This window comes from Hylobates moloch, unplaced genomic scaffold (genome assembly GCF_009828535.3).
Source record: "Hylobates moloch isolate HMO894 unplaced genomic scaffold, HMol_V3 SCAFFOLD_19, whole genome shotgun sequence".
NCBI lineage: Eukaryota > Metazoa > Chordata > Mammalia > Primates > Hylobatidae > Hylobates > Hylobates moloch.
In genome coordinates this window covers 50,942,522-50,963,573 of record NW_026652294.1, presented here as the reverse complement: position 1 = coordinate 50,963,573, position 21,052 = coordinate 50,942,522, and the positions used below count along the sequence as shown (strand labels likewise).

Below are 21,052 nucleotides of genomic sequence, written 5' to 3'. Positions count from 1 at the left end.
GGGCACCGGCTCCCCGAGGGACACACACCCCCCGCGCCCCGAGTCGAGGGGTTGTGAGAAGGGCGGTCGGGCAGCCCCTGGGCCTGCCGTCAGTCACCCGGATTTGTAGCTGGAGAAGGGTGCGGGTCCCCGAGGGACATCTCCAGCTGGCACCTAACTCCTCGGATCCCGGACTGGGAGCCCGAGCTCGGACATTCCAACGGCTGCCCCGTGGGCAAACCGACCCTGGTTTCCGACTCCGGCTACTGGCAGCCTCGCGCCCCAGACCCTTTCCGGGCACGGAAGCGGGTCAGGTCGCCCTGCTCAGCCTCCGGAACGGCGGCGGCACAAACCCCCGGCCGCTCCCAGCAGCCCCGACGAGACCCCGGGCAGCGCCTGCGGCCGGGTGGCCTCTCTCTGGGGCTGACCCCCTCGCGCCCCCGCGCGTCTGTCTGCGTTTCTGAGCCTGCTCTGACAGTGATGTAACAAGGCCAGGCTCGCGCCGCGTCCCCTCTTTCCCAGACTCAGTGCTCCCTCCTCCTCCCGCGCCCCGCGCTCTGCGCGCTGAGCTGGCGCCGGGCTCCGCTTGCACAGCACCGGGACCGACGGGCACTGCTGGGAGAGCCGCTCTCCCACGTTCCACCTCCCCGATGCAGAGTCCGTGGGGGAAACCAGGCTTTCCTCCCAGAACCAGGGGAGCGAGCCGAGGGGGCAGCTGCTGTGGAGGTTTCTGAGGAGACAGCCTGGCTTCTTTCCCTACTTCCTGGAGAGGGCAGGAAACCTCAGGTACCTCGTTGACCCCAGCCGGTGCGTGTTGATATGAGAGAGAGACAGAGGTTGCAATAGTGAGAGGAAGAGAGGGAGGGCACAGGAAAGGGAGGGAGGGAGAGGGGACGGAGAGAACGAGTAGAAATAGAAACAGGGAGAGATTGCAAGAGAAACGCAGAGAGAGAGATAGAGAGGTTGCAAGAGAGCTACAGAGACAGAGATCAAGACTAAAAGTCAAGAAGCAAGTCGGAGACAAAGGGCAAGAGAGAGACAAGAGTTGGTGGGTGGGAGCTTGACTTGGATTTTTTTTTTAACGCACTGTGGTTTCATCTCTGACAGAATAGAGGAACGCTGCTCCCTGGTCAGCAAGCAGCCCCCAACCTGGATGGAGTGAAAGATGCGGCCTGATGACATTAACCCGAGGACTGGGCTGGTGGTGGCCCTGGTCAGTGTCTTCTTGGTCTTTGGTTTCATGTTCACCGTCTCTGGGATGAAAGGGGAGACTTTGGGAAACATCCCCCTCCTGGCCATCGGGCCAGCCATCTGCCTACCAGGCATCGCAGCCATTGCCCTGGCCAGGAAAACCGAGGGATGCACCAAGTGGCCAGAGAACGAGCTGCTGTGGGTCCGCAAATTGCCCTGCTTCCGGAAACCCAAAGACAAGGAGGTGGTGGAGCTGCTGAGGACCCCTTCAGATCTAGAATCCGGCAAGGGGAGCTCAGATGAGCTGGCTAAGAAGGCGGGCCTCAGGGGGAAGCCTCCCCTACAAGGCCAGGGTGAGGTGTCCGTGGCCAGCTCCATCAACACCCCCACACCCACGGAGGAAGAAGAATGCCGGAGCCTCGTCCCGAGTGGGCATCAGGAGGAGACGTCCAGATACCTGGACGGCTACTGCCCCTCGGGCAGTTCCCTCGCCTACAGTGCCTTGGACGTCAAGTGCTCAGCAAGGGACAGATCTGAGTGCCCTGAGCCTGAGGACAGCATCTTCTTTGTGCCCCAGGACAGTATCATCGTTTGCTCCTACAAGCAGAACAGCCCCTATGACAGATACTGTTGTTATATCAATCAGATACAAGGCAGGTGGGACCACGAGACCATCGTCTAATCTCTGCATACAAAGGTGGCTGGATTGATAGAATATGACTAAGCCCAGCTCCCCGTGGAAGGAAATTGCTCTGCTTGGAGAGCCTTCACACTATTAGAAATTGACCTGGTATGTGATGGGTGTGATAACCTCTGGTACCCGAGAGTCATGTAAATAGGCATGTTGGGGACACATTTTAGGGAAGGGTGATAAAGGTTAAGGACACTGGAAGAGGCAGTGGGTAGGAAAGGAAGCTACTCCAGTTGCTTCTTAACAATTTACACAATGTTAAATGTTTTGTAAAATAACCCAAAAAGTGCTATCCAGGACCAGCTGAGAGCAAGATAAATCTAGAGTGGGCTGCAGATGTGAGGCATCAAATGATGCATGAGCTGACCATAGGGAAACTGAGCTGCTTTATGTTTGAATAAATTGAAAATAAAATTAATGATCTGTTATATAAAATAATTTTTGCCTGGTGAAAAGCTTATCACACTTGGTATTTGCTGAAAGAAAAAAAAATCAAGATGTAAGAGTTAAACCCTCCTTAGATGGGATGGTTTTGGGGAAAAGAGTAGTTAAAGACAGTTGGATTATGTAACTGAGTCTTGTGGCATTATTGTCTGACAGGATCGTGGTCTCTAATAAAGTAAAACAAGTGCGACTAGCTATGTGAGAAGTTAACATTTTTAGATGGCTGTGTTACTTCTTAAACTCTTCATTTAAATCCATTTATTGCGTCTTTATCTTAAATGGGTTTTTTCTAAATATTTACTATCATTCATGTATTATTTCCTTACCAGGTGCAACATTACTTGATATGATACTTTCATAGATTGGAATTTGTTTTCATCAAGACAAAATGAATTTTACATATATATCCAAGTCTTTAACATTGGCAGACATGTACTGATAATTACCATTCCTATATACCTTTTAAAATCTGAAAACTATAAAGTCTACACATTAGCCTTGAACGTTGCACATAATTTGTATGAAATGCAATGGTTAAACCTTTGGAAGTGTCATTATTTGTACATTTGTTCAACTCCTCCCACAGACTGTAAAAGCCAGTGAAACAAGAGCTCATCTACTAAATTTAACTGAAGCCTAGATTTTATTAAGCTCACCTGATCAGTGAACATTACATGATAAAAGTCTCTTTATTTCATACATTTTTGCTGCTGAGGAAAACAACAAATCACAATGATATCCTAAAATGTGCTTTCTGTTTCACTTGCTCAACTGCAATAGATAAGAAGGCTATCAAGCAGAATGCCATTTGATCCCTGGTGAAGAAAAATATGAATTATATATAGGAATGGTGATAGAGTTCATCTTGAAGATCAGAAGTATTTTGTATCCTTCAAAGAATGATCATTTTAAGTGATCATATAGTCTTAGTCACTTTCTCCCAAAAGGGGAATTGAGGACAAAAATTTGGGCATATATGTTTTGTGTACTTCAATTCCAACTCTGGAATTCTTTCTTAAGTATAGCAATTGTTCTGTCTTAAGGATCATGCTATTTTTTAAAAATCATAATTTTCAAGTCAAGTTCAGGATCAAAAATATGTAATTATTTTAGTAGGGCTTAAGTATCAGAAATGAGATGCATGATCTTGGGCAAATTTTATCTCCTTACACCTGAGTTTCTTACTCTGTGAAGGGAGGGGGAACTGATTTACACTCAATTATTTCTATCATTCATTTTCAGTTTAAATATTCTATGGTGTTATGTCAAAGGCGCTTTATATATTGCCAGGAAATGAGTTACAGCAAAATGCATGCCAAAGTTATAAAATTTATGATAATTATGTGACATAGATTGCACTGCTACTACTCAAAAAAGAATTTTGTAGATGTATGAAAGCAGATTATTCAACACAATGCATTCCTGAGAATAAAATGAACATAATCAGAGTAAAATATTTTTGAGGAGAAAACTTAAAATGTTGGTATAACTCAAAGTAATCTAATACACAACCTTGCACTAAATGTGATTGACATTTGCATTTGGGATGGGGAGAGATAGTTTCCTAAAATCACAGTAACTTTTAATAATTGTAATGCATTTTGAAAACAGAGAATCATATTTTTATAATGGTGAGAACTATTGAATAACTCCTTAGGAATAAAAACTTCCTTTAAGATGTTTGTCACTGTTAGAGATGAGGAGATAGTGAGACAGAGAGATGTTCACAGAGACTCAGCAAATCTTAGACAATAATGCTGCAATTTTCTGAAAGAAGATGCTTGCAGTGTCAGGTGTGGTTTGGGGGTTGGAAAAGTTACTTTTCTGATTTCTTGGAACCATTTCAAATTCCTTTATATCATTCTGTCTCTTTCCAAATTGAGGGTCAACTACTAGTTTAGAGATATAAGGTATTTTATCTTGTTTTCAAGTTCTACTTCAGAAAAAAACCTATTTCATGTTTCTTCTCCCATTACCTACTTAAGATACTTAAGGTATTTAAGTATGCATTTGAGGAAATATTTTCCTGTGCTAAAATAAAGGTTTGCAAATGTTGGCGTGAGAGGTTTTAACTTTGACCAGTGAGAATAAAATGTATGATTGTGTGTGTGAATTTCTCCTAACATATTAACCAACCCCTTTCTATATGCAACAAGGTAGCCTGGTGCTCCAAATCAATACTTGTAAGTACTATTCAGAGTTAAACTTCCAAAGTCAAAAAAATATACACACACAAAAAAGGGTAAAAGCCACATTTTTTTTGAACAGAGGTAGAAGAGAAAGAAAAAAAGTGTCTCAGCTCTTTAGAGGGAAAGACAGCAACTCATTCCAATGAGTTAGACAGTTTTAGCAAATTGTTCTTATCAATACAATAGACATGAGGATTGTTCCTGGTAGCCTTTAAGAGCTCCTAGACAGATATAAATTTAAGTAGGCAATACTTTATTGTGCTGTTAATCCAAATAGACATTGCAACTTGATTTTGAATAGGCATTTTATTTTCAAAATTTTTCTACTGAATTTCTCTTGCTCTGTATGCCTACTGATTGTGCACATGGGTTGTTTTTCCAAACTGCTTCTTGATTCTTAAGTGAGAATTCAGACAAGATACTCAAAAGAGAGCATATTAGACATCTGTTTTAAGATTTATTTTCTGTTGCAGTCATCTTGGCAAACAAAATCCAGATACAGTTCAGTTCAGGCTCTCTTCCAAACCGTGCTAGGCAGCTGCTTTGAAAATGTTTTCAATACTATGGATCTTAATATCCACTGAGATGACAAATGTAGGAAAGGAAGATTCATTCTGTTCAATGTTTTTTCTCTTTTGCAATGTCCAAGCTCTACTTATTTATTAATAGCCTCCCTCTGTACCCACAACATCATTTATTTGGTGAATTCACTATTATTAATACTAGTATTTTATCACATTAAAGAAAAGGTTTCTGAAAACCCACAACCTCACTACCCTAAAGCAACTACTGCGTTTCTATTTTGGTATATCATCTTCCAGGCTTCCTCCACATGCATATGCAGCATACATATTATAATAGTGTGTTTGCCTTTTCTCTTTTAATTATATTCCAAGCATGTTTCCATGTTTCTATGTAGTATTTCTAATTATCAATGAACAATTGTGTAATACGCCATTTTAGTGATGTTCCATAATTTATCATGCCATTCCTTATTGCTGACAAGATACTAAGTTTTATGGATGACTTTGTATGCCTTTTTCCTATTGCTGGTTACACTGCTATATTATTTGTTATATTCCAATAGAGAGGAACTTTACTATTGAACAGCTATCTCCTTGTGGATGAGAGAGAGGAGGCAGAAATGTGTAAACGGATGGAACTCTCCATATTGTTGTGTGGGTCTTCCCTTCACTCATGTGGATGTAAGACCCAGGGTGGGAAACAAAACGATGCTTCTTCCAAAAGATCCTCCCATCAGGACCAGAACTAGTATGTTTAGGAGTAAGACGGAATATTTCCCCAGCTAAGATACCAGTGGTGTGTTTCTCACAATTAAATTACAGTGGTGTCAGTCTTCAAGAGCATCGTGTTCAACAAGCAAAATGATAAATAGATGTAAACAATAATAACAACTTTGTAATAGGCCAAAAGCATTTTCTTAAAGTACCTCATCATATATTTTATAATAGACTGTATTTCATATGTATATGTATTGTTGCCTATCAGTGACTTACAAATGAACAGGAATTTCAGGAATCTGACAGACTCTGCCCTTGAGTTTTCTGTGTTTCAGTTTCCTACTGGGAAAAACTAAACTGAGGATGGAAATGGGGACAAATGCTTGGTTTGCCCAAATATCTTAATAAAAGACTAGATTCCATTCAACCTCTTGTCCAGTTCACATAAAATCATGTAGACACCATTGAGTCTGAGACCATGACTTTGATTTCTCATGACCTACCGCAGGGTCCTCACTCTATGGGCACCCAACCAAAAGAAATGTGTACATGATGCTGCCCAGATGCACAAACAGGCAGGCACTGATGTTAGATATCCAGTCTTTGGCAAGTTATTCCTGGGACTGACCCTTATTAGGGATTCTTTTTTTATTTTTCTCTTTATTCCTTCCCCAACCCCAGATTAGAGCCTGCAGACTTGGTATTCTCAGTGATACTACGAAGCTTTGTATGCTTTATCCCTAATAAGGTACAGAGTTACAAAAGGAACCGATTACAAAACAGTACATAAAGCTATTAAAAATCTCCTGTGCTGCTCTTTGACAAATGTATCTTTAGAAAGTTGAACATAAAAGATAATTTTGCAATTAATCACTTTCTTATTTTTCACGGTAATGAGCTATTGTACATAAGACAACTCTTCAGTAGGAGGCAAGACCACATTTGTTTGAAAAAACTAGGCTTTTGAAATTCACCTGCCTGTATCTTAACATGAAAAGTATGGGCAATTATTTTCTTTCTTTCTTTTTTTTTTTGAGACAGGGTCTTGTTCTGTCGTCCAGGCTGGAGTGCAGTGGCATGATCTTGGAGCACTGCAACCTCCATCTCCTAGGTTTAAAGCAATTCTCCTGCCTCAGTCTCCCCAGTAGCTGGAATTACAGGCACCTGCCACCAAACGGCAAATTTTTGTATTTTTAGTAGAGACAAGGTTTCACCATGTTGGCCAGGCTGGTCTTGAACTCCTGACATCAGGTGATCCACCAGCCTCAGCCTCTCAAAGTGCTGGGATTACAGGCGTCAGCCACCGCACCTGGCCATTATTTTCTGTATAAGTGATTAGACCACCAGACCGACTCAGAAAGGCCCATTCTGTTCCTCTGCTTTTCCGAACGACCTCCCATCCCCTGCAGGAGCTTCTTGAATATTCCCGATTGTGCCCTGCAGTTGACCACCCTAAGGCTTTGCCCCAACCATTTTCTGTGTCTCAGATGCCCTGTCTTCACCCCTGTGCTGCGTAAGGCCCTAACGTCCTTCAAGGAGAAGCTGCCACATCTTCCACCATCTTCTGGATTTTCTGACTCAGAACTAATCCTTCTGCTATTCTCTGGCCTCACAACATCCTCCACCACTACCATCACACACATTAGTTTGCACAGATATCTGTCTCTCCAACTGTAGTGTGAGCTCCTTGAAGGCAGGGACCACATTTTATCCATCTTTCCAATCCCCTACTTTACCCCCTGACACACTCATTTATTCCATTTTGCTCAGTGAAAACTCTAAATTGCACCACTTAGGTCACCCTCAAAGCCTACTTTCTTTTTCAAGTTGAATATAGTCAGCAACAATGTGGGTTAAAATTGGCTTCTGTTGGTTGGGACCCTAACTTTTATTTAGTATATTGTTTCTTCGGGGAAACCATGTCTTATATAACAAGAAGAAAGAAATCCTTCCAGAACATTTTCCCCTACCTCCATGATTGACCTAACTTCCACTCCATGAGTCAGAGACTGCATCAAACACGTGATAAGAACTGGTGGTTCTAGGAGCATGTGACAACCATTGAATTCCTGACCAGAAATAAGGTGAATCAATGTACTCAGGTTAATCCTGCAAGTAGGTCAACAAAATATAATTCCTCAGCTTTGACTATTATCCTTCTAATACGTTTTTTCACCAATAATTCTTAACAAGACCTTCAAGACCACCTGGGTATTCCCTTGGGTCAGTATTGAGGGGCTGAGTTGCAGACCCTCTCCCACCACCCCCAGTGATGCTCCCCTTCTCCATAAAAGCTGTAAATACTGAGAGACCATGGTTTGTAATTCAGAGAAGTCCTGGCTTGTTCTGGAACAAGAGATGGCATTGTTCAGCAATTCCTGTGAGCAGAATTTGAGGCCGGTCTTAATAACTTCTGACCCATGTAATTCTTCCTGTGAATTTTCCCAACTATCTGACTAGGTAAAAATAGGATTTAATTGGAGTAACTCTTTATCTTGACTGTGGTGAATATCAGGGTCTCTTTTAAGAATAGAAAGAAAGACCTCCTTTAAGTATGTATAGGGAAGGGAGCATAGGGAAAGAATGAGCAGAATTGTGGGCATGGGGAAAAGAGCCAACAATCCCTGATTAAGCCAGTCACTGTTGCGGCATCCACCCCCTCCATCCCCCTAGCGTCACCACTTCTCATCTCTACTTTAGAAGCAAATGCTAGAAAATGGACTAAGAGGACAAACCAAACAGAAAATGTTTTAAAAACGTGAAGAGTAAAAAGAAAATGTTGGAGAATTTTAATACATTTTTAAATGGCTGTGAAAATAAATATGTACTCAATTTAAGTGTATATTCCAATAAGGGCAATATTTAGCTAGAAATATCCTGCTGGGCAGGGTTAAAAGGAATATAAAATAGTATCCAATAAATAAGATCAAATGGGTTCAAAAAACTATTCAATAATAGACTAAAAAGTATAGTAAAAACTATGAAGCTATAGGAATATAAAGTGAATAAGACTAGCTGAAGTATTAGAAGGATAAAGATAGTAAAGTTAAATAATTTTAAATGCATAAAGTCAGCCAAAACTTTCCACTGAAAGAAGAATAGGGTATTAAATGCAAGCAACAATGCAGAGGCCAGAACTAAGACCCCAGCAATGTGTTGCAGGCTGAGGCAAGAGCAAGCAATGGACACAGGTTGTGCTCAATTCTCCTCCCAGGCGAGATCCCCTCAAAGCAGGCTGTCACCCTTCAGGTTGCAAAAATTCAAGGCCCACATGATTTTTTGGATATGACACCAAAAGCACAGGCAACAAATGCAAAAACAGACAATGGGATTTCACCAAACTAAAATACTTATGCACAAGAAAAGGAAACAAGCTACAGAGTGAAGATAACCTGTGGAGTGGGAGAAATATTTGCAAACCATACATCTGATAACAGGTGTATTAGTCTGTTCTCACACTGCTGATAAAGACATACCCTACATTGAGTAATTTATAACGGAAAGAGATTTAGTTGACTCACAGTTCCACATGGCTGGGGAGGCCTCACAATCATGGCGGAAAACAAAGGAAGGGCAAAGGGGACGTCTTACATGGCAGCAGGTAAGAGAGCACGTGCAGGGGAACTCCCCTTTACAAAACCATCACATCTTGTGAGGCTTATTCACTATCATGAGAACAGCACTGGAAAAACCTGCCCCCATGATTCGATTACCTCCCCACCCCCAGGTCCATCCCACAACACATGGGGACTACTACAGTTCAAGGTGAGATTTGGGTGGGATCACAAAGCCAAACCACATAAACAGGTTAATATCCAAAATATATCAGGAGCTCAAACAACTCAATAGCAATAAAACAATCCAATTTTAAAATGGGCAAAGGACTTGAATAGACATTTCTCCAAAGAAGACATCCAAATGACCAACAGGTATAAAATGCTTAAAATAATTAATCATCAAAGAAATACAAATTAAAGTCACAATAAGATGTCACCTCACACCTGTTAAAATGGTTATTATCAAAAAGACAAAAGATAACAAGTGCTGGAGAGGATGTGGAGAAAAAGGAACCTTTGCACACAGTGGGTGGGAATGTAAATTAGGACAGTCATTGAGCTTCCTCAGAAAACTAAAAGTAGAATTACCACATAATCCAGCAATCCCACTACTGGATATATACACAAGCGAAATGAAATCAGTATGTTGAAGTGATATTTGCACTCCCATATTTATTGCATCACCATTCACAATAGCCAACATATGAACCTAAATCTTCACTAACAGTTGAACGGATAAAGAAAGCATTGTATATTATACACAATGAAATATTCAAACTTTAAAAAGAAGGAAATTTTGTCATTTGTGACAATATGGATGAACCTGGAGGATGTCAACACTAAGTGAAAAGATTCAGGAATGGTCTCATATGTGGAATCCAAAAAAGTTCAACTTATAGAAATTGAGAGTAGAAGTGTGGTTACCAGAGGCTGGAATAAGGGAATGAGGAGATGTTTGTGGATAGATACAAAGTTTCAGTTAGACAAAAGGAGTAAGTTTTCCAAATCTATTGTAAAGTATGGTGACCATAGTTAATAATAATGTATTGTATTTTCAACATTGCTAAAAGAATACATCTTAAGTGTTCTCACTATAAAAACATAAGCATGTGAGATGATGTATTATGTTCATTAGCTTGACATAATTATTGTACAATGTACACAGGTACAAAACCATCACATTCTACCCCATAAATATATAAAACTATTATCTGTCAATTAAAAATAAAAAGTTAAATTAAAACACATGTCTGAATATATCCCCCAAAGTTCATGCATTGGAAACTTAATTTCCAATGCAACAGTGTTGGGAGGTAGGGCCTTTTGGGAGGTATTTAGATCATGAGGGCTCCACCTCCATGAATAGAATAATGCCATTATAAAAGGGCTTAGCAAAGGGACTTTGGCCCTTTTTTGCCCTCCCACCTTCTGCCATGTGAAGACATAGTGTTCCTTCCCTCCAGAGGCACCATCTTGGAAGCGGAGAACAGCCCTCACTAGATGCTGGTGCCTTGATCTTGGATTTTCCAGCCTCCAGAACTGTGAGAAATGAATTTCTGGTTTTTATAAATTACCCAGTATGTGGTATTCTATTATACCCAAAAACGTGGAAGTGACTTTGGAACTAGGTAACAGGCAGAGGTTGCAACCGTTTGGAGGGCTCAGAAGAAGACAGAAAAATGTGGGAAAGTTTGGAACTCCCTAGAGACTTGTTGAATGGCTTTGACCAAAATGCTGATAATAATATGGACAATGAAATCCATTGTCTTTCTTTGGATTCCACATATGACCATAAAAAGACAAAGACAGGAACTGAGTGTACAGTATTCCATGGGGCTTTTCTGAAGACTAGCATTCAAATAACTATACTTTGTGAAGTCTACCCCCAATTTCCAAATCTAGAAGCATCAATCAGAGAAGTCAAATTTCCAGAAGTCAGAAAGATTGAAGAATCAAAAGAAAGAAGAAAAAGTTACATAACCCCCAGAATTACCCTTATTTTCTTGGCCCTTGTCATTCACTGCATAGCAATTTCCCAACAAACCCCTCTTCCCTCAGCAGGGTGACTTGGATGAGCAGAAAAAATATATATCTGCTGGACATATTTTGCTTCCAGATGTTAGATTTTGAGGTCCCCAAGTTGACCCAACAATAGTTGCTAGGTCCTGCCTTCACTCTAGGTACAAAAATTGGTATGGACTTTTTGTAAGAGTTCTAAGAAGGTTTATAATGCATATTTAATATATCAAGGAACCAGAAACCCATTGGAAAACATAATCCTTGCCTTCCCTAGTCGTACCCTACGAGAACTTGAATGAGCATTCTTAGCCCTACCCAAGGCCTGAGCAAATATCATTAAGGTAGGCCAGTGGTTCTCAAGCCCTAGCATACATCAGAATCACCTGTAGGGCTTGTTGGAACACAGAATGCTCGGGCCACCTCCATAACTTCCATTTCGAAAAAAATTATCAGGTTATACCAATGATATAGGTCCCAGGTCTCCTTCAATTGGTGCATGTGTACTTTTTAAAAGGTGAGATGTGGCTATGTTGCCCAGGATGAAGTTTACAGGCATGATCTGCAGCCTCAAACTGCTGGATTCAAGCAATCCTCCTACCTCATCCGCCTGAGTAGCTGGAACAACAGGCAGGCACTACCATGCCCAGCTGCTTTTAAATGGTTTTAGATCCAGGAGCCTGGTATAGCCCCTAGGCCCAGCTAGGCCCAAGCAGCAACATTTGGATCTAATCTCTGGAACACAATAAACATTCAGTAAATAATTTAACTGAATTAATGAATGTATTAGTCTGTTTTTACATTGCTGATAAAGACATACCCAAGTCAGGGCAATTTACAAAATAAAGAGGTTTATTGGACTTACAGTTCCACATGGCTGGGGAGGCCTCATAATCATGACAGAAGGTGAAAGGCACATCTCGCAGGGCAGCAGACAAGAGAAGAGAGAGTTTGTGTGGGGAAACTCCCCTTTTTAAAACCATCGGATCTCGCAAGACTTATTCACCATCATGACAATAGCACAGGAAAGACGGGCCCCCATGATTTAATTGCCTCCCACTAGATCCCTCCCACTACATGTGAGAATTCAAGATGAGATTTGGGTGGGGACACAGCCAAACCATGTCATTCTGCCCCTGGACCCTCCCAAATCTCATGTCCTCACATTTCAAAACCAATCATGCCTTCCCAACAGTCCCCCAAAGTCTTAACTCATTTCAGCATTAACTTAAAAGTCCACAGTCAAAAGTCTCATCTGAGACAAGGTAAGTCCCTTCCACCTATGAGCCTGTAAAATCAAAAGCAAGTTAGTTACTTCCTAGATACAATGGGAGTAAAGGCATTGGGTAAAGTTCCAAATGGGAGAAATTGGCTGAAACAATGGGGCTACAGGTCCCATGCAAGTCAGAAATCCAGTGGGCAGTCAAATCTTAAAGCCCAAAAATGAACTCCTTTGACACCATGTCTCATATCCAGGTCATGCTGATGCAAGAGGTGGGTTCCCATGGTCTTAGGCAGCTCCACCCCTATGGCTTTGCAGGGTACAGCCTCCCTCCCAGCTACTTTCATGGGCTGGCGTTGAGTGTCTGCTGCTTTTCCAAGCACACAGTGCAAGCTGGCAGTGGATCTACCATTATGGTGTCTGGAGGATGGTGGCCCTCTTCTCACAGTTCCACTAGGTGGTGCCCCAGTAGGAACTCTATGTTGGGGCTCCAACCCCACATTTTCCTTCCACACTGCCCTATCAGAAGTTCTTATAAGGGCCCCACCCCTGCAACAAACTTCTGCCTGGGCATCCAGGCTTTTCCATACATCTCCTGAAATGTAGGCAGAGATTCCCAAACCTTAATTATTGACTTCTGTGCACTTGCAGGCTCAACACCACATGGAAGTTGCTAAGGCTTGGGGCTTCCACCCTCTGAAGCAACGGCCCAAGCTGTACCTTGAACACTTTTAGTCACACCTGGAGCAGCTGGGATGCAGGGCACCAAGTCCCTAGACTGCACACAGCATGAGGACCCTGGGCCTGACCCACAAAACTATTTTTTCCTCCTAGGCCTCTGGGCCTGTGATGGGAGGGGCTGCTGTGAAGACCTCTGACATACCCTGGAGACATTTTCCCCATTGTCTTGGAGATTAACATCTGGCTCCTCATTACTTATGTGAATTTCTGCAGCCACCTTGAATTTCTCCTCAGAAAATGAGATTTTCTTTCCTATAGCATTGTCAGCCTGCAAATTTTCTTAACTTTTATGTTCTGCTTCCCTTATAAAGCTGAATGTCTTTAACAGCACCCAAGTCAACTCTTGAATGCTTTGCTGCTTAGAAATTTCTTCCACCAGATACCCTAAATCATCTCTCTCAAGTTCAAAGTTCCACAAATCTCTAGGGCGGAGCAAAATGCTACAAGTCTCTTTGCTAAAACGTAACAAGAGTCACCTTTGCTCCAGTTCCCAATAAGTTCCTCATCACCATCTGAGACCACCTCAGTCTGGATTTCATTGTCCATATTATTATCAGCATTTTGGTCAAAGCCATTCAACAAGTCTCTAGGGAGTTCCAAACTTTCCCACATTTTTCTGTCTTCTTCTGAGCCCTCCAAACTGTTGCAACCTCTGCCTGTTACCTAGTTCCAAAGTCACTTCCACATTTTTGGGTATCTTTTCAGCAGCATCCAACTCCTGGTACAAATTTACTATATTAGTACGTTTTCACACTGCTGATAAAGACACATGCAAGGCTGGGCAATTTACAAAAGAAAGAGATTGACTGGACTTAGAGTTCCACATGGCTGCGGAGGCCTCACAATCATGGCAGAAGGTGAAAGGCATGTCTCACATGGCAGCAGACAAGAGAAGAGAGAGCTTGTGCCAGAACTCCCCTTTTTAAAACCATCAGATCTCATAGGGCTTATTCACTATCATGAGAACAGCACAGGAAAGATCTGCCCCCATGATTCAGTGACCTCCCACCAGGTCTCTTCAACAACACGTGGGAATTCGAGATGAGATTTGGGTGGGGACATAGCCAAACCATATCAAGGAATAATTCAGTTTATTTAATTCCTAAGACTGAGATTCTGTTTTGGGGCAGTGTACTCCACTTTCCCTGATGGAACAGAAGACTAGTTCTCTACCCTAACTTGCTCAACTGGGCTCATAACTCCCTACCTGTCTCCAGACCTTGCAGGGACTATGTGCACAAAAACCAGACCTTTTGCTTAGTGAGGGAGATATAAGGGAACCCAAGTGGGACAGGGCCCTCTCTTTAGACACTGGGATTTAGACTCCTTGTCTGCCTGGTAAAAGCCCACTCCATCAGGATCAGGTTTGTCCCAACCATTCCTGGTCAACACTTCTCCCTGACAAATCATTCCTGAGATCCCAGCAGGATCCTAGCTACAGGTGCACAGCTGCATTGGGATCACAGGGAAAGTATCTGAACCAGGTTCTGATGGTGAATTTGAAATGGAGATTTGCATTAGAGATCTCAGAAGCTTTCTCAAGCTGCCAGAATAGAGAATGGTTTACTTTATCATTTTCTTTTGTACTATTTTAATCATGCTTTTGGTGCATGGATTGCAGTGGCTAATTTCCTTCTTTCTTCTCTGTGACTTGGATTTGGGAACTGTGCAGAAGAGAAAACCATACTATGGCGCTGGGAGAGAAATATACTCAGGCTTTGATGGATTGTAGAGAAAATAGAGTCTAAGAATGAAGATTTTCCCCCAAGAAATTCAGAAAGAAAAATTAAAATCTGGTTTTTATTAATATCCCAACACTTTAGTATTTTTATTATCCAAGGACTCTGAGGAAGTCCAGGTAACTGTCTGTGTAGAGACACTTTGTAGAATGACCTATCTGTGCTAAACTACAGCCTTCCCACTCCTTTTCTTTTGCAGCTTCTACCACTGTTTCCCTTGGAAACCAAAGTAGCAGCTGCCTACAAAGACATCTCTCTCCCTCCTCACTCATTAGTCCCAAGGACTAGAGCCTGTTTTCTTCCTCACCGAAAACATTTGATGTTAGGGGACTGCGTGCATATGAGAGACAATGTAAAAACAGTACCACACTGGGTCAGACACACTGTGCATTCCATCTAATATTCTGTCTTGGATAGTTTCACTTTTCCTCTTCATTTTATATGATACACCATCAATTTCTTTTGTGTTGTAATGGCTTGTGTACACAAATCTTCTCTATTAGCTAGTATGCTATTTAAAGTCTAGGGATGCCAGGTGCAGTGGCTAATGCCTGTAATCCCAGCACTTTGGGAGGCCAAGGTGGGAGGATTGCTTGAGTACAGGAGTTCAAGACCAGCCTGGGCAACATAGCAAGACCCCATCTCTAACAATAAAATAAAATAAAGTCTCGGGAGAAATCACCATATCAAAGAGATACGTTCACTCCCATGTTTATTGCAGCCCTATTCACAAAAGCCAAGATATGGAATCAACCAAAGGGTCTACCATCAGATGAAGGGATAAAAAAAACGTGGTACATGTAGACAACGGAACACTATTCAGCCATAAAGAAGAATAAAATCCTGTCATTTGATGGATCTGGAGGACATTATGTTTGATGAAATAAGCCAGGCACGGAGAGACAGATACTTACACCTGGAAGCTGAAAAATATTGGTCTCATGAAGGTAGACAGTAGAATAATGGTTACCAGAGGTTGAAAAGGGTAGAGGGGAGGAGAGATAAAGAGTCATTGGCTAATGGGTACAAAAATACAGTTAGATGGAAGGAATAAGATCTAGTATTCAATAGCACAATAGGGTGACTATAGTTAACAATAATTCACTGTATATTTCAAAATAACTAGACGAATGCATTTGGAATGTTTCCAACACAAAGAAGTGGTGAATGTTTGGGATACTGAATTATCTAATTATCCTAATTTGATAATTACACATTGTATAATTATATCAAACTATCACATGCACCCCATAAATGTGCACAACTATTATGAATCCATAAAAATTTTAAATTTAAAAACTTAATAAAATTAAAAAATAAAGTCTTGGGAGAACATGGTTTTTTTGTTTGTTTGTTTTTGAGACAGGGTCTCACTCTGTCACTCTGGCTGGAGTGCAGTGGCACAATCAGGGCTCACTGTGGCCTTGACCTCCTGGGCTCAAGTGAACTTCCCACCTCAGCCCCCTGAATAGCTGGGACTACAAGCATGCACCATCACATCTGGCTAATTGTTTGTATTTTCAGTAGAGACAGGGCTTCACCATGTTGCCCAGGCTGGTCTTGAACTCCTGGACTCAAGTGATCCACCCACCTTAGCCTCCTAAAGTGCTGGGTTTGCAGGCGTGAGCCACCAAGCCTGACCAAAAGAACGTGGTCTTCTGTTTGCCATTCCCCACAGAGTTCTGACAAAGCCCTTTGCTTGATAAAAGTGAGTTGGATTATGTAATTTTTGATTACATAATTATTGATGTAATATGATTATAGCTCAATGATGAAAGTTTTAGCATCCATTGATGATTCTTGCCTGAATCAATTATTACTCTAATGACTGCTGTTCATTTTTCTTCACTCATTCTACGTTTGTCAATTGTAATTCTACCCTAATAAAGAACTTTTCCTTCTCCTCCCTTTATTTATTCACTTATTTATTTATAAATGAGTATGAATTCATGGACTATTATTTTATGCAATGGGTTATCATCTGTCACAGTCATTTTTCCAGCTTTATTGAGGTATAATTGACAAATAACTATTATTTTTAATAATGAAATTGTCGTAGATTGTCATTTTATGCAATGGGTAGAATTCTGTAACTATCATTTTTTAATGATAAAATTGTCCCAAATTTGGCCAAGGAGAACACTTTCTGGCTTGCTCCTGTTTCTCTTTGACTTATCTCCTCTTACTTTAATCATTTTTTTTGCTTTTTATCATGAGATGTTTCCATCAAACACTTATACATTACAAAAAGAAAAATAGTAACTTTACAGCAGATAAACCTGGTAGATGACACCTTAACAAAGTGATCAAGTTAATATCATCATCAGTAATGGTGCCTTTTGATATTATGTGCTGAGAAGAACATGTAATCACTTTGATAGTATTTCTGCCAAAAAGTGGATAATTTCAAAATAATCATGAGGAGACATAAGAATAATCCAAATTGGGGGACATTCTACAAAATAACTGGCCTATAGTCTTCAAAAATGTCAAGGTCATAAAAAAACAAAGACTAAGAAATGATCCAGATTAACAGAGACTAGAGACATGACACTAAAAGCAATGCATAATCCTGGATCAGATACTGAACTTAAGAGGGAAATTTTGCTATTAAACAACATTGGGACAATTAGAAACATTGTAATAAGGTTTTTAGATTAGAAGGTAGTACTGTACCAATGTTAATTTTCTGATTTTGATCATTTTGCTATGGTTATATTAAAAACATGCCTTTATTCTTATGGAACAGATACTGAAGTACTTAGGGAGAAAGGAGCATCATATCTGCACCTTACTCTCAAAAGATTCAGAAGAATGATGCTGCAGTTTGAGTGTGTCCTCCAAAAAGCATGTGTTGGAAACTTATTCCCTAAGGCAATAATATTGGGAAGTAGGGCTTACAGGGATGTGTTTAGGTTATAAGGGCTCCACCCACATGAATGGATTAATGGCAATTATAAAAAGGACTTGAATCTGCAAGCACACTCTCTTGCCTTCTTTTGCCCTTCTGTCTTCTGCCATGGGATGATTCAGCAAGAAGGTCCTAGCCAGATGCTTGTCCTTTGACCTTGGACTTCTCAGCCTCCAGAGCTATGAGCCAATAAATTTCTGTTCATTATAAATTACTCAGCCTCAGGTATTCTGTTATAGCAGCAAAAACAGATGAAGACAAATAATAGGTAAATGTGGTCATCTGGATGAAGGATATGGAAAATTGGATGAATGGCATATGGCATTTTTTGTGCTGCTCTTGCACCTTTTCTATGTTTGAAATTGAAATTAAAAGTTATAAAATTAAAAGCTACAAAAACTGAGTTGGATAAAACTCAATACTGTGGCTTTATTTTTATTCATTTATACTTCGCTATGTTCTAAGTAGGATTAAAGCAATTTAAAAGCCTATCTATTCAACAAAATTTTAAAAAATTCAGTGTCTTCAGCTGGGTTCTCCTAGAGGCATACACTGAGCCAAGGATTTTAGTGCAAGTAGCTTATTTGGGACATGATCCTAGAAAGCATCAGTAAGGGAGTGGGAAGTGAGATCAGGAAGGAAAAGAAACAATCAGGTTGTGTTATTGAATGGGTTACAGCTGTGGACAAATAGGGCTGTATTCTATTTGGGAGACAGTGTAGAACACACCTCAGAGCTGGCTCCCTCCTGAGGAGCAAGGAGCCTGGGGTATTCATCTATCAATTCCCACCAGCCATTAGTTGAGGGCTGCTCTCTGGAAGGTATTAACTCCAAGGCACTGCACTGTACACAATTTTAGCAGGCTACAATGGCCAGAGAAAACCCTCAGGAAAGAGTCACAGGTTCTGCATCTGGAAGGCTGTAGGGTTGGTATGCACTTAAATAGTAAGGAGGGAGTCTGGGTGGAGCCCAACCACATCTGCTACAGTAAGTGAGCAAATCAGAGCTAAGGAAAATAGATGAATCAGGGTGAGTTTGGTGTATAAAATGCATACCCTTAGGTCCCATAACACAGCAATCCCTAACCTTTTTGGCACCAGGGACCAGTTTCTATGGAAGACAATTTTTCCATGGATGGGGGAGGAGGTGGGGTGTGTGGTTTCCAGATGAAAGTGTTCCATCTCAGTTCATCAGGCATTCAATTCTATAATGAGACCACAACCTAGATCCCTCACATGCACGGTTCATAATAGGGTTCATTCTCCTGTGAGAACCTAATGTCACTGCTGATCTGGCAGGAGGCTGGAGCTCAGGTGGTAAATGCTCCTTCTCCCTCTGCTCACCTCCTGCTGTGCTGACTGGTTTCATAATACTGGTCTGTGGCCCAGGGTTTGGGGACCCCAGCTGTAACACAAATATGTGCTTTTATCAGAGGCCAATAACATTAAGCAGATTTGTGGGAGAATATGTCTATCCACCCTGTCACTAACTTCTAAATGTGTCCCATAATAATCCTCAACAATCACATTGCCATCATGTCACTTCTTTATAGGAAAAGAGTTCTAGAAGTTTACTACCATGTAGAGTGTACGTCCTTTTACTCATACAAATTTACCTGTTTTAAAATTCAAGAGCTCTCCAGGATTTGGTAAGTAACTTCGTTTCTCCTGCCTGCACTCTCTACACTTTTTGGGATTTTGAAGATATATTCTTTTCATTTACATCTTTTTACACTGAAAACATTTTTAATTAGATTCTCACTCAGCAGTTTATTTTATGAGTCATGGGAAGCTGCTTGTGTAGACTTCTCACTGACCAATGTCATCAGCAGGGCTTCTCTTTGAGATGCATCTGCCCTTGACCCTGAACCCCTCAAACCAGTTCTGGCATGGACTCAGGAGGGAGAAGGACTCGGGTAACTGGCTCTTTAAAATGAGTTCTTCACACCACATAAAACTGCAGGGTCTAGTTTTCAAATGATCCTTGCCAGTGGCATGTCCCCCTCATCAACAAAAGAAACCCTATCATAAGAACATGAGTGAGGAACATCAGATTTCACTTTGAAGAAAACATCACTGTTTCTGGCCCAGCATGTAAGGAGCTTCAATGTCACCACTCCATTCAAACAACAAGTAAAAAGTTGAACAGACTGAAAAATAAACAACTCTCAGATCTATCAGAGAAGTGAGCTCACCAGGCAAACCTCCCAAAATTGGAGGGATAGACAGAGAGGGTACAGAGAATCAAAATACTGGAGCAGAAACACAACACAAGCAGAAACATCCACAGGAACCAGTAGCAGGGTAGAAAAATCCTAAACTGTAACTGACAAATTACTAGAGGCTTAGTGTGGACAAATCTGAGAGTTTAAAACTACAAGGGGGGTCCTATACTTTTGTAAGTCTTGCCTCCTGGTTCTCAAAGTGAATCAGAGAAAAATCCCTTGTGCTTCCAACACGGAGAGAGAAAATATGACAGAGCATTGAAATATGCCAGAGCATTCTGTTGTTAACAAGGCCTGCCCTCAAGAGAATCTACTTTATGAGAGCCTAAACTATTGGGGTTTTATTCGAGGCTAACCAAGCTGTGGGGAGGGAAATACCTACTCCAGCTGTCTCTAGCCACATTGTCCCACTAAGGAGTGGGGGAACTGAGAGGCACTTGTGAAGTTCACAACCCAGGGGCACAGGCTCACTAAAAGACTGAGACCCAATCATAGGACTAGAGACCATTTTTCCTCCCTTAATACCAACCACCACATTACTAAAGGCCTATTTACCAGAGTTCCTTTTACCTGGTACATCATGTCTAGCTTTCAACAAAAAATTACAAGGCATACTAAAAGGCAAAAAACACAGTTTGAAAAGACAGAGCAAGCACCAGAATCAGACTCATAGAATTATCAGACTGTAAATTTAAAACAACTATGATTAATACACTAAGAGTTTTAATGGAAAAAGTAGACAGTATGCAGGAACAGATGGGTAACATAGGCAGAAAGATGAAAGTGCTAAGAAAGAATAAAAAAGAAATGCCAAATATAAAATCAGTGTAACAGAAATAAAGAATGCTTTTGATGGGCTCATTAGTAGACTGCATGTAGCTGAAGGAAGAATCTCTGAGCTTGAGGA

The 21,052-nt window shown here is 41.2% G+C and overlaps 1 protein-coding gene across 2 annotated transcripts; it reads left to right on the top strand.

Moving 5' to 3' along the window:
* The first annotated feature begins 499 nt into the window (after nucleotides 1-499).
* On the top strand, nucleotides 500-6,162 carry TMEM215 (transmembrane protein 215). Of its 2 annotated transcripts, none has more exons than XM_032138927.2 (2): nucleotides 500-765; nucleotides 1,087-6,162. In XM_032138927.2, exon 2 carries the CDS (start codon nucleotides 1,145-1,147, stop codon nucleotides 1,850-1,852), a length of 708 nt encoding a protein of 235 aa, XP_031994818.1. In that variant the 5' UTR covers nucleotides 500-765; nucleotides 1,087-1,144; the 3' UTR covers nucleotides 1,853-6,162. The 2 variants fall into 2 exon arrangements, with proteins under 2 accessions (XP_031994818.1, XP_058287826.1); XM_058431843.1 differs by having other exon boundaries at nucleotides 526-786; nucleotides 1,087-2,224.
* Nucleotides 6,163-21,052: the final 14,890 nt, after the last annotated feature.